The following is a 14,651-nucleotide window of genomic DNA, read 5'->3' as shown; positions in this document are numbered from 1 at the left end:
TTTAGTTGCATGAGGTACAATTGAATGAGCTCCCTGGGGTGCTGTTGCAGTAAAATACGGCTTTTGAGAGCTGATCAGCAAATCCTCTGTCCCTTGATTAACCTTCACTTAAAACCCCAACTCCTGGATTTAGTATCTTCTTAATATCTAAAAAAGGTATCAACTTACTTTATTGTACAGGGTGTTTCTGAGGTTCTTTTTGAAAAAAAAAAAAAAGGAAACATTGAAGGCTCTAGGTGTGGGATATCTAGACAGTCCCATGTATTGGTCAGTTAGCAGGTAAGAGCATACCTGTCCCTCAACTTTTAGTTAGGGTGGCTCTATTTATTTCTGAAACCAATTTATCTCCCTGCTGTCAATTCATAGTTCCTGCTTAGCATGTTCTTAGGAAAAGTAGAGACTGTCTTGCAGCTATCATCCATATACTATGAAGAAAGCAAAGATGTAAAAAGTATGATGAACGGACATGCAAATTACAGTGGGTTCCTCTTTTAAATATTAATACCTCTTGTCACTACATGGTAAGGTGAAAGTTAAAATCATGTTTTTTTCTTTGTTTGGCTTTTTAATGTGACAGCACAAGGAAACTGAGCTATTCTAGTCTATTCCTAATAAGAAAGGAAAATGCATTCTAATGAGGAAGAGGAAATTGTTGATTTTATGTGCGTGCGTTCCTGAATTACCTGCTCCTTCATGCATTGGTGGTGCAGCTTATGGATATGAAGTGCTGTTGCTAATTATCATTTCAAAAGCCTGGCTCTAATAAGACCAGACACAGCGTCTGATCCTAGCAGGCTCTCTGTGGTGCTAACATTTTGGAGGATGTGAAATTTGATGAATGTTTACAGCTAAAGGTCACCTTTCCTCACACCTACATCAGTCAGGCAGTCACTGGGGCTTAGCTCTTGTGTTCCCATGTTGAGCTAATGAGGACTCAAGGACCTGCGAGCAGCTACAAGATAAAAAGCTTGGACTTTGAGGAGAGTCAACAAAAATGTTTCAGATAAACCTGAGATGGTCTTGACATATGTATGAAAGTGAATAGAACAGAGAACAATCACATGCTGAGGACTCTTGAATATACAGAGAGCTGCAGAAAGGAATTGAGTGACTATACTTTTTCTCCTTGTTGAAAGAGACAGTGTTTCAGGCCAGAGTTCATGATCTCTGTCATCATCTGAGCCCCCAAATTATTATAGCTCTGAGAATAAGCTAGTCAGATTCTAGAATACGGGTTTGTCCTGCCTGTCACTCAGGGAATAAATGGTGTGGCAGTTTTGGATCCCCATACTACATGAGGACAAGCTTTCTGACAGTCTGAGAGCACAAGGTCTCTGCTCTAGAGCACCAGTCCCCTGGGACCCATCACCACAAAACTTCCCTCCTCTCACAGGAATGGTTTCCATCAAGAGAGGTGCCCCCAACTGTGTGCTTATACCACGCCAGGCAGGGCATTCAGGATGTCCATCTTCTCCAGGGGCAGCAGGACAGCACTCTCAAAAGCCTTAAAAGTGGGCAGTGACTGAGATTCTTTTTCTATGAATGTATTTGAAGGATGTATCGAAGATAATGTTACAGGGTCTTTAAAACTGGAAGCAACTTAAAGGTCCAATGACAAGGATTTGGGATAAGGTGTATTCGTATACTGGAATATTACAAAACCATTAATAACTTTGTCATAGAATTACATGGTATAAAAGTGTTCCCACCCAAAAATGGTTTATATGGTGACTTTTTATGTTACACAGATTTTACACAATAAAAAAGTGTTCACAAATAATTTAAGTGAAAATTATCAGTTGCAAAACAGGGTATAGTAGCTTCTCACTTTTGTATGTGAAAGTAGCAGTTGTGATTTCAACATAGAAGCAAAGAACATAAGTGAATTTTGTATTCTTCTCTTTCCTTTCTATATTTTCTAATTTATCTCTTAAGTACATTTCTTTTACATAAACTATGGGTGGAATGAATAAGCTACCTAGATAAATAGAAGGAGAGTACTCTCCTCCTTGATTCATTTTTTGTGACTTTTTAGTTGAGTTTCATTTCATTCTGCTTATTAAGTAGAAACTAAGTCCTGGAGAAGGAAATTCTTGCGAATATGTTAAAATATGGAGCCCAAATTCCACCAGTATAGATGTCTAATCAGATTATATTGCTAAAATGTTGAACGATTAAGATAACAGAAACATTTCTGTGTTGTTTGAGCACTTGACAATTTTTCCTATGAGATTTTTCAGAATACAATGCAAAAATAATAAGGAAGGTGGAACTGCTCGGCAGGCAATAATCCAAAACTTTAGAAAATAGAGACCAGAATAAAACTCTTAGATGATGGGGCCACGGAATGAGGGGTTCTTAATGAACGCTCTGAATTAGCACAGTGTCTTCATCTCTTAACTATCACCAAATTGCCAGGTAAAAGTCTAGTTATTTCGACACTTTAGAGTATAATTTGTAGAAATTGGTTATTAATATATTTATATATAGCATTGGGTCTCTGGTCAACAGAGATTTAACTGAGCAGCTACTATATGCCAGGGACCAGGGTAGATGTACAAAAGGCAAAAAGGGAGGACTCCTGTCCTCAAAGTACAGATCATGTTTACTTGTTTTAACAGCAAAGCACCCAAAATCCGTAGTTGGAGGAAGTGGGTGAAGGGCTTATATGGCCTAAGAGGTTCCTCTGGACATCAGTTCACCCTGCCTGGTTCCCTCAGATTAGTCGGAGCACAGGGTGTGTACATCCCCTCACAGGGAAAGTACCTAAGTGTGTTCTGCTTGGAAGAAGCTTCTGTTTCTCAGAAGGTGTTAGCACATTTTACAGTTCTAGTCAGGGAGCTACCCAATATCCTTCTCTCAAAGTGTGTTAAGTAAAATATAGGCAGTCACATAGACCTAGTCTCAACTGATATCTATGTGAAATGCTCTCATATATATACTTTTTTGCACCAAAAAAACGGAGAGAGTTTGTCACACAGTGTGTTCTAACATGCTGTTAAATATATCACATGTTGTGAGCGTGATCTCAAGAACCATACTGCCCTGCTTCAATTCCTGGTCTCCCCGCTTGCTGTGTGTGCTTTTTGTTTAATTTTCTGTGCCTCCTTTCAACCACCTCTCAAGGGAAGTAATGATAATCACTTGTCTCTTAAGAGCATTTGCGAAGAATGAATGAGACCGTGTGTCGAACCTCCTCAGAACAACTGACCTCTAGTAAATTCTCCAGAAATGTGAGCTCTGTATTAGGAGTCATGCTGGTGACTGTAGTGAAATAAAATTTTATATATGAGAATTCTAACTACTTTAAATTTAAAAATTTATAGCCGTGAAACACACAAAATTGCAGTGTTTTACATTGCTGAAGGTCAAGAAGACAAGTGTTCAATCCTCTCCAATGAAAGAGGAAGCCAAGCATATGAAGACTTTGTTGCCGGACTTGGATGGGAGGTAATTCATTTCATTTAGGAGCTGTTTATTGACCAGCACTGTTTAAGGATGTATATAAACTGGAGATCAATTATAAAGATTTTACATTCAAATCTAGTACGGGTTAGCATTCTGGGAGTTGATGAATGTATTGAATTTGACATCTTCTGTTAGTTGCTTTTCAGTACTTCATACATGAACTTTTGTTTCCCTTAACTTTTCCTTTAATGTTATTTCATCTGCTTTTTATCCAAACTGAGTAGTCAGATTGGCTCACCCACCCATAGATAGTTTGTGGGAAGAGAAGATAAACATGGTTAGAGAAGCATTGGCTTCCACTACGGTATGGAGATTGGAGAAGAAATCAGTGACTTGGTGGGTGAAAAATATGAAGAAAGAGCTGAATGAAGTCAAAAATTGGCATGAAAATAGAATAGAGTAGCCATAATGGTTTGGCAGCCAACCTATTTCCCTAAGGGAGATCCCAGGATGACTGATAGTGAAAGAATTTGCTTTTTCTCTGCTAAATGATACTCTGACTGACATATGCATTTATACACACACATGCCTGCACACACACCCGTCTGTGTCTAGGAACATAAATCTAAAGGAAAATGTATTTCCGGAATCTAAAAGAACTCAGAGTAGTTATAATGGAAATCAGTATATCTGAAATAGTTTTTTTACTTTTACTTACTTTTGTTTTGGTTTCTTGGTTATCTGTGCTGTAGGAAACTCTCCGGGTGCATAAATAAGACTTGACTCAGAGTTAAATGTTAGCAAGAAAACTAATACGGAGATGGGAATAGGAGAAGCCTACATCAAGGTCAAGACCATGTACTTTATAAAATGTCAAGTAGATTTTAGTCTAAAAGAGTTACTGTACTCTAATAAATTGTCCTCCTTACTAATAAAGTGACTTCTTATTTACTGTAGAATATACTTAATCATTTTAACTAATATACTTTTTTTAAATAATAATATCTTTTTATTATGTTAGTCACCATACAGCACATCCCTGGTTTTTGATGTAAAGTTCGATGATTCATTAGTTGCGTATAACACCCAGTGCACCATGTAATACGTGCCCTCCTTACTACCCATCACCAGCCTATCCCATTCCCCCACCCACCTCCCCTCTGAGGCCCCCAGTTTGTTTCTCAGAGTCCGTAGTCTCTCATGCTTCATTACCCCTTCTGATTACCCCCCCTTTCTTTATCCCTTTCTTCTCCTACCGATCTTCCTAGTTCTTATGTTCCATAGATGAGAGACTAATATACTTTTTAAACCACACATTCTTAACTGGAATTTTAAGAAAACTAAGAACATTAGTGTATATATTGATTGTATTTGGCACAGAAGAGATTCTTCTATTGCTTTTTTTTTTTTTCCCAATTGTGTTACAACAGGTGCTTTACTGAAAGAATACTGGTTCATGAAAAGTTAAATTTAAAAAAAGAGGGGGGAGGTCTTGGGCATTGACTAAGAAGTGAGCATTCACACCATAACTTGAAAAAGAATGATAGCTCCCAGACCTGTAGTAGTGGTGTAAATCAGAACAACCCCTTTGAAAGATTGTTTAGCAGTGGCTGTTAAATTTTAAAACATCTGTACCCTTTGATACAACATCCTACCAAAACATTCCTTTGAATGCTCCTTGTGGTTTGATCACACCAACACTATTTGAGAAAGCAGAAAATCCCATAAATCCATCAACAGGGAAAATCTCTGTGTGTGTGTGTTTGTGTGTGTGTGTGTGTGTGTACATAAATACATATAAATACACACTCATACACACATGAATACGTATGTTCATATGTATAGGATGGAAAAAAGCTAGAGGAATATGCACCAAATTTGTGATGGTGCCTTTCTTAGGCTGAGAGGATTTTGGAGCACTTTCATTGTGAATGTTTCTTTAATGTTTTAATTTTGTCTAATTTAATATTATATTTGTTTGTTATCAGAAAGCTATAAAAATGAAAATAATTAGATTTCTTAAAAAAAAAAAAAAAAAAGGACGTTCCTGCTTGGTGAATGAGGACAGTTTAAGCTTGACCGTTACTCTTTCCTTTTTGTTACCTGCATCAGGTGGATCTGTCAACCCACTGTGGGTTCATGGGCGGACTTCAGCGCAACGGCAGCACGGGGCAGACCGCCCCTTACTATGCTACCTCGACTGTGGAAGTGATTTTCCACGTTTCGACTCGGATGCCATCAGACTCAGATGATTCACTCACCAAAAAGGTAAGAAGCCTCTTTGAGGACCATTCTTAGTCACCATGGTTTGTAGGTTTGTAGGTCTTGTAGTCCAAATCAAAGGCCTTGGCATAACATGCACCAAGACTGATTTCCTCTGGATGCAATTTCATTGTATTTCTTCTCAAGCTACAGTTGTAGTTAATCTGAAATATCTAGCTTGGCACAAACTAGACAAAGAAATAAATGAAAAGCAATCAATCATTTGAGTCTTAAATTCTAAGATTAAGATTTAGGAAAAGGAAGGGTCTTAAATGTTAATTTTGGATTGTCCCTCATCTGACTGTTAACTGACAGAAAATAACATTGTTGACCTCTCAGGTTGGCAAAGGTCATAAGATGCAAAGACCCTGTAGTGACAGATTGCTGAGAAAGCAGGCATCTCCCGGGCTTGCTGGGGGTGATTGGGTAGTATCTGTGAAAAAGACAAGTGCAGGTGTGCTCCTGCCTAAGGGTCCCACCTTTGGCACTGACCTTGTTTCTCTTCCAACTTGGGCCATGGAAGCAGTTTTCTCTAGAATTCAGAGGAAACTTCCTCCACTTCTGAGGAACTCGCCAGAGGAACATGGCCCTGAACTTTCTAACCTGCAAGATGTTCACCTTAGGCGACCCTCTGTTAGAGGTGAGGAATACCTTAGTGCTTAGAGGAATCTTAGTCTGGGAAGGAAGCCTAGAACTCTGACCCACTTCCTTGAGTTTCCAGAAGAAAGGAACAACTGCAGCCAGCCTGCTCGTGGGTGGCAGAGTGAGTCTGGAATCCCTACCTCACACCCACTGTCTTCCTACAAGAATGCAAGAAAACTGCAGACAGCTCCTGAGTGGGTGGGCAAATAGTTCATTCAGGAGCTAAGGTTGCCATTGGAGGATCTAGTGTGGTGGTTATAGCCAGGGTCTGGAGACAGGCAGACTTCCCCATCTACTAAACAAGATTGAAAACAGCCTATGTCCCAGGGTTGTTGTGAAGTAAATGGATAATGCCCATGAACCTGCTTAGCATGGTGCCTGGTGTAAGATCTCTAACGTCAGCCCTCGTCATTGCCCACTGGTCTAATTGAATCTTTTTTTCTCCTAACCCTTTAGAAGGTGACTGATATTGGTCAGTGGGCCCCACTGTTACCACCTCATCTCTTTTCTCTGCAGTTTTGCTTTATCATCACTGCAGCCCCAGATGTCTAGATCACCTATATCATGGCAATGGTGTTCATGGCATAAGACCTTAGAACTTGGGTCGCAGCACAATCACAGACAACTTTCACAGTGACTAAGTGTCTGCGATGTGCAGAGCATGATGGCCATGTGCTGCCTCCTTCGCCCATGGAGGAGCTGCCTCCACGTCTTAGTTTTGACGGCCACCCTGGTGGCAACATTCTTATTGAAGGGGGTACTCTGCCCTGTTTCAGATTACCAAGACCTTAGGCAAGGCTTCCACATCCTTTTTATTTGCAGTGCCTTGTAAATTGCTGCTAATCTGCAAATGTGTTGCCATATTCTATGACTTTTTTTATGACTAAGAACTATTTTGTTAATAGGTTTATTTAAAATATTTTAAAAAATTATTTCCTAGGTAGGATTCTTTTATTTTTTTTCTCTCTTTCTTTTTCTCTTCTTTTTTTCTTTTCTTTTGCGAAAAGGCATCATGTTTTCTTGATAAAACGCCTTGCTATAAATAATGTTGCAAGGCTTGGCCTGGTTGAAAGATTCCCTACTGTAATAATCAAAATTCAGCTGATACCTTTTGCAGCTCTGAGATTTAGCATCATTAGTGACAAACTCTCTTTATCAGGATGTCTCACAGCCAGACTAAAAATCAGTCACAGTAACAGCAGCCCACAGTTCCTTGTCTTATTCTAACTAAATTGTCCCTAACAGCTTAAAAATGAGCTGCAGAATTCTAAAGTGATTCATGCTCTCTTCTGCCCCTGTCATGGGGGCACTTTTTCAATTCCACAATCCGGTTGCAACCCCATACTGAACTCTTGATCCTTCACTGCAGAAATTTGTTAGCTCTAGCTAGATTAGATTTTTCACAGCTAATCTAACTGCTGTAGGGGTTTGCAGAGTGGGGACAGAGCTGTGCTATTGGATTTGTCCAATTCATTTGACTCCAGGACTATAATTGCACTTATGTCTTACAAGGCTTTTATAGCCTCAGGCTGGCCAGCCGCATAAAAAACAAATTGGCAGTGATACAGTACGAGTGAAAAGGGATGAAAGGCCCACATTATCAGTCTCCAGGCAGCACTGTTCTGGCAGGAAGTTTCTTGGTTAATTTACAAATAAAACTTAGATTTTAGGATGGGCACACTGTCAGCTGAACAATGGGGATGTCAGGCCTGACTGTTACTTAGTAAAAGTAGCAGCCGGGCCTACTGAGGAGCAGGAATTCTTCAATCAAACAGACGACTCCTTCTGGAGCCAGCTGGCGATGTAATGCAATTAGTCGGGAAAGGAGGTCAGCCTATTAGGTGTGTACCATGACCAGTGTCACCAGTGCGTGCCGCCTGGCAGCAGCAGGCAGAATGGCCCAGGCAGAGGGACTTTGAAACTCTGTCAGGACGAGAAGTGGCAGGACATGGGGTTGATTTCTTAAGACTGAAGAAGCGAGCATTTGTTCCAAGCCTGTTAAGCATCCGCACATTCTGGGGCCTGTTGTGCAATTGAAGCAGTAGCTGGCATGAATGACAGCTCCATCCCAGAACGAGATTCATCGGTCTCTCCCAGATTATACATGAGTCATACTGGCTTGACTTGTGTGCATGCAACAAACTCACCGGTAGATTTCAGATGGGGGGCTTCTATTCAGAATTCTCTAGAACTCCCAAAATGACATCTCTGTAATAAAATCCCCTCTAAATTGAGCAACATTTTGAATCTTCCAGAGTATTCCTTCCTATTCTGACACAGTGGACATTTTGGCCAGGTGAGTTTTACTTGTTTCACTGGCTTGTGTTCTTGTCTGAGGCGGAAGAGGGCACGTTTTTGCTCTTTGCTCCAGATCTACCAGTCAGTGGGTCCTGTGGCTTTAGCTCTTAGTTTTGTGAGTTAGCCATTTAAACTGTGACTTGTCCAGAGATCTGGAGCACATGACGTTGAAAGCAGCTTTGAGATGATGAATACTGTATCATTACCACACAGAAATAGCTTTTCCTTAATTACAGAAATGCCACACTGGGAGGATGGGTCTGTCAGTGTGATACTATTCTCCCTTGCTATGGTTCTGAGAACACAGTCCAAACAGAATTAGAAGAGACTTACGTGGATTATATAATTGAGGAACCTAATTGAGAAAAGAGAGAGTAACTGCAAAATTTCAGTAATCACTGTATTACCTTGGAGCCAATGCCTTGAGCAACTTTTCTTCTGGATTGAAAGGAGCCATCACAGGTTTTAGGGTGCTGACATTAGGTAAACACCCACATTTGAAGGGTGCTTGGTAGGTGTGCTCTTCCCATTGCGACTTTTGTGCTGGCATTATGTCAAGGGGCACAACAAAACTACCTGGCAGTTTGCCTCTCTTGACAGGGTGAGGGCAGCCCCACTGTCACAGTTAATCTTCTGCTGGGCTAAAGTCCCCCCCACCAAAGTTTCAATTTGATACAGTTCCTATTTCCCTTGAAAACCTGCCTTTATTGTGTTGCTGGTAATGCCGACTACCATGTTTTCACTGCAAAACGATTGAATTTCAGGAGTGTGTTGTGAGAGCCTGGCATGTTTTATTAAAAAGGAAAGAGAAAAGAAAGAGAGGTGGAAATAGAAGAATATAGAGAGACGTTCAGTGTTGATGTGAGAACTTGGTGTCTTTCTTTTTCTTTTAACTATTTATGAGTGGTAATGGCTTGGCTACACCTTTTGCCTGCTACCCTTTTAGCCTTTCTATGTGAGAGGAGAAGAAGAAGAAGAAAGACGTACTGGGTAATTTTACATTTAGAAAGTTGTAGATGCTGTTAAATTGTTCTGGATTATCGTGACTTTTGCTCAACACCTACAGTTGCATTTATCCCAGCGCCCAAGCTCAGACACTGTTGAATCGTGCGCCCTTCACCATAGGGGTTACCTGCAATCGCACCTGTATCACTGTAGTACAATGGTACTGGTGTAAGTCTTTTTAAAAAATTGACTTACACAGTCATTCCCAGAAGCATGGAAGAGTGAAGAATAGGAAAGCATTGCAGCAAACCAGCTTCCTTTGTAACCTTGTAAATGGAAAGGAGGCCATGGTGGGGTCACCTCAGAGTTTTCTTTTGTGGTCAAATAGTCTGTAAAGAAAATTTTATTTATGCTAACATGTTTTAAATATGTGGTATGCCAGAGCATCCTTTTTTTTTTTTTTTTTTGTATTTTAATACAGAACTACAACATTACCTTTGGCACGGCATCACTATTTTATTAACAGTGCCTCTGAATTTAGTCATTTTTAGGGTTCATCTATTTAATAAGTAGGAAGCAAGAAATACTTTTTCATGGTGGTAGATAGCATTCTTCTTCTGCAGCACGTGAGAGAACCAGACCTCAGACTTTCAGTAGGTTTCAAAGGGCCTTCACCAGTCAGCCTTTATGGTTGTAGGACTTCAATTTTGGCCAACATTTTAATCTTTAAAAATCTAGTTTCTTTTAGTCACACTCTCAGGCTTATCAGACGATTTCATGTGGGGCTTTCTCCAGCCCAGGATATACAGTTGGTACACAGGACCTTCATCAAGGATGTTCTTGCAGCTGAAGAGCTCGGCCTAGGAAGAAGTCTCAAAGAGTCCCTTCCTTGGAGACATGCTAAGCCCTCCTCAGAGACACTGGGGGTCTCTGACTTGTTTTTGGACTTTATGGCATCTTTGTCTATAAAATGGCAAAAACAGTGGGTTACACTATTTGAGCTGTGATAGTACAACTGGCTTTTGGTGTCAACTTCAACAGTCGTGAGCAGTAGAAATGGCACTGAGTTAGAGGACCCAGCCCAGGTTTCTAGGCCCTCTCTGCTCCTCGCTGTTTGCACACCTTGGTCAGGTGGTGCCTTTGTTTTCCTGAGCCCCGTCTCCTCCCTGTCAGATAGCACAAAGATGATGTCATCTGCCTCAGAGAGTTAGTGGAAAGATTAAACAAAACAGTACGTGTGGACATACTTTCTGGATAGTAAGGCAATCTCTGAATGCTAGTTACTAGTGTTCTTATTAAATTTAAGTAATACTTATTAGTTTCTTAAACAAAGGTAACTTTATACGTACTTTTTCTTAAAGCTTTGTCACAAATCTAGTTTTTATACATTTGGTAAAAATTGTGTTATAGTAGCTTTTGGTCTCTTATACGCATATTTTTTCTTAATAACCATTGAATTAAGAGTCTTATGAAGCTCTATTGTAATATGGAATAAAAGGCTCATGTCGTTAATTGGAGACATGCTCAGCAATATAAAGCATAAGGCTTTAATACAGGAGTAAGATTCAATTTAAAAACAATCCTTGAAAAGGTCTCGTCCCCTTCTAGCAGTAATGTACCTGCCATGCTTATATGCATCATCTCAGTGCTAGTGTATTTCTTAGAAGGTAAGCAGTGTTTCCATGTGTTTGTGTTTTTTAAATCCTCTTAGAAGGCAGTGGTGTCGTACCTTTTTTGATAGTGAAATATTTTTGCCTCTGAGTATTATAATTCAATTTGTAAGCCACGACCCCTCATAAACTGCTGTTATCACTCTGATTAATAAAGAACCAATTGGCCATTGCAGCTCCGTCACTTGGGGAATGACGAGGTCCACATCGTCTGGTCTGAACACTCCAGGGACTACCGCAGGGGCATTATCCCGACTGCCTTCGGAGACGTTTCAATCATTATTTACCCAGTGAAGAATCACATGTTCTTTATCGCGATCACAAAGAAACCCGAGGTACGTTTTCACCGCATTACCACTCTGACTCATATAGCATTTGCCATATGATTCATTGTTTTTGAAAAACAATGAGGTAAATATGTTAAAGGGGACTTTTTTCCAACTGGTGGTTGTCTCACATATATCTGAATTCCACATGCTATATGGGAATTCAGTATGAATTGGGATTTTCAGAGTACCTTTCCTCAGGAGCACAGAATTCTGTATTGTTATGACTAGACTCTTTGTAAATTATAGTGTGAAGACATTAATGGTATTTTAAGTGTTTTTAATTTAAAATGTTTTTAATTAAAAAAAATGGTAATTTTAAATTTGGGACACATTGATTAATAATAATAAGAGTTGAACGAACCCCATGTCACATCTAGTATTTTGTGGATGGCTGTGGGTATAGAATTCGACCTTGTGTGACAAACAGGCGCTGCTCACGGAGCCTCTGACTGCTGCTAATGGGGGTCAATCCTGAAGGATTGCGAGCATGGCCGTGAAGCAGGCCAGGCCTCTGCAGCACAGCCCGCCCACGCGATGATTTTTAACAATTGAAGCACCTTGCCACAGAATCAATGCAGCCACGTCAATTGGTATTGATCATGGAAACGGCTGGAACAATCCAATGGTTGTGTGCCGTGTACTAAATTGGCTGCGGTTTCGATCCTTGCCATGCCTTTAGTGGTATTTTAGCGGTGCTTTATATAGTGACTTGTTTTTGTGTTGGAATTATTAATAGCAGGGTTTGCTTTTAAGTTTTTAATTAAACGTTTAGCATAGTTAAGTCACTCCTCAAGAAAATGACTTTGTGCTCTAGGTTGGTATTAAGTGTAATCTTCATTTTCATTCCAAATTGTTCTCTTGAAGGAGCTAAAAGTTACCATTCTAAATACTATTTTTGAGCTTTAAAATAATAAGTGAGACTTCCTGGGATTTATAGCATAATCGAAAGTGTTAAAGTCATGTAGATTAAATGAGCTAAGAAGTGAAAGGTGCTTCAAACGGTGGCTGGCTCAGAATAAAAGCCATCTGAGTGTTAGTTGCTGTTGTTATTACCATTGCTAGTAATTTTTCAGTTACAGTCGCCACCATGAAAATAGAATAAATAATGAATCATTTCTCAGACTAGACACAGTGTGGGTCACCTCCTGAATTCAGAATAGCCCCGCTCTGGCTGGTGAGAACCCTGACATAAAGGGAACCCTCTTTTCTATTCAGGGAGTAAAAAGATGCCACAAGTTGTTCATACTAAATATTTGTGTTATCTTTGATTCATGTCTTTGTGTGTGTAAAAAGTTTTCACTCTTGTATAAGAAAGTGGCTCTGAGTGCTAATAACATTTGTGTTTGTCCAGGAAGAACACTAGTTTAAGAATTAAATTGAAAATGTTGATGTTAGACAACCAACGGATTTAGTGTCCTGTAGCTTCCCAATCTGCAAAATGTGGTTCTTTATTATTTAGTATGGAATAACTGGCTTTATTAGTTCATTTAAAACATGGCCCTCGAAATGTCACTTACCATCCTAAAAATGTCACCTTTGTTTTTTGTAGTAAATAAAGAACATGAAAGGTGTTCCAATTCACTTCACAGTGTCAAAAGTGAAACTTTTAACTTTCTTAAAAAATGATTTTTTAAAAGGCATTACAGTTTTAACGCATGAAAACAAGTATTAACATATCTTTTCAAAATTTCTTTAGAAAATATATGTAAGTTTTATAAATTTGGTCATAAATTTTGACAAGATGAATTGAGCAAATCGCTGTCTTAATATTTCAATTCAAAAAGCCTAAAGGGAAGAAGAGAATAATGGCCAACTGGAAATTTAGTGTTATCCCCACATTTAAAGTACAAACCATTACAATGTAATAAAATTAATCCAGACATTTCCAGGGCAAGTGTGGCTGACCTTTTGTTCACCAACCACTGACCCCAGGGTGAATGCAAGAGGCTTGTGGAGGGAAAGTCTGTTTGTTTGGCTTCAGTCCCTGGTATTTAAATTGCATTCCCTAATCAAATGAAAAGGCTGTCCTCTCTATCAGGTTACAGAATCCATGGCAACATTTGGCCTTTTATATCCATAATGTTAGCCTTTTTGTTTGCATCTAAGTAGAGACACCTGGAGCAATGTTAACATTAACCGATTTAGCATTAATAGCTTCATTATATAAGAATTTCTGATCAGATAGCTGTTACTTTTGTTATATTGCTTCAGCTTGTATTGTTGTCATTTTTTATCTCCCTGCTTGGCAACCAGGCAATGATTTGCAAATTTTTTTTGTCTTGATTAATTAAGCAATATAATTATCAGTAACCGTGATGCAGTCTTTGCTCAACAAAGCTTCTGAGAGAAAACAATGGTAAGTCTGTTAGTATGAATGCATTCCACGCGTCCCAGATGCATGAGGATATTATGGACAATGAGGGGAAAGGCCGCCTGTGAGCGAGGACAAAGGGTGCCACGCAGACTCGACACACTGCACATACCGCCAGGGACATGCTGCGGGCTCCCTGGGACACAGACGCCTCGTTAGATTACAGCTAGTCAGCAGAGATTAATTCTCAGCCATTTGGTGCAATAATTTACCCATTCCCCAGTCTTTTAACTAGTGCTCCTCAGTGTGGAAGTAAAGGCTTTGTACTCAAAAGATTTATTTAACCTTGCCTACTTTTAGGGATCTCCACCAAAATGATTATTTTTGCTTAGAAATTGTATTGACGCAGCTGCTTGAAGTTGAGGAATATTCCTTTGGAGGAGGACAGGATTATGCACAAGTTTCACAAATTGTAGGTAGAGTCAAAGGCATTCTTTTAGCACCTATATATTTCATTGGAATATAGTATGACTCTGGTCTAAGTACATTTATTTTACTGGTCTCTGGGCAGTCATACTTCTCTAAGGATAATTTTAATCCTTTTTTAGGAGGGGAAAAAAAAACCTCATCAGTACACAAAAGTCCTGCTCATTGGATAGAGTCATGCATATTCAAATTGTACTTTCATTCACTCAGCCTCATTAATAGCGTATGTAATAATGTAGGGCTATTTGTAATACAAGCTCACAGGCAGCATTGCTTCCAAGTCCTTTGAAATTTAACATA

The 14,651-nt window shown here is 39.5% G+C and overlaps 1 protein-coding gene across 3 annotated transcripts in view; it reads left to right on the top strand.

Moving 5' to 3' along the window:
* Positions 1 to 14,651, top strand: part of RALGAPA2 (Ral GTPase activating protein catalytic subunit alpha 2) — a 312,880-nt gene that overhangs the window by 198,776 nt on the left and 99,453 nt on the right. For all 3 annotated transcript variants that reach the window (XM_087853775.1, XM_087853774.1, XM_045809914.2), the window contains 3 exons: positions 3,327 to 3,450; positions 5,521 to 5,676; positions 11,402 to 11,560. In XM_087853775.1, coding sequence (XP_087709901.1) covers positions 3,327 to 3,450; positions 5,521 to 5,676; positions 11,402 to 11,560 — 439 coding nt within the window. The remainder of the gene's footprint in view (positions 1 to 3,326; positions 3,451 to 5,520; positions 5,677 to 11,401; positions 11,561 to 14,651) is intronic.

The sequence above is a fragment of the Ursus americanus genome, chromosome 22, assembly GCF_024610735.1.
Source record: "Ursus americanus isolate L20-20 chromosome 22, mUrsAme1.1.p, whole genome shotgun sequence".
Lineage (NCBI taxonomy): Eukaryota > Metazoa > Chordata > Mammalia > Carnivora > Ursidae > Ursus > Ursus americanus.
This window is presented reverse-complemented; position numbering and strand designations above follow the sequence as displayed.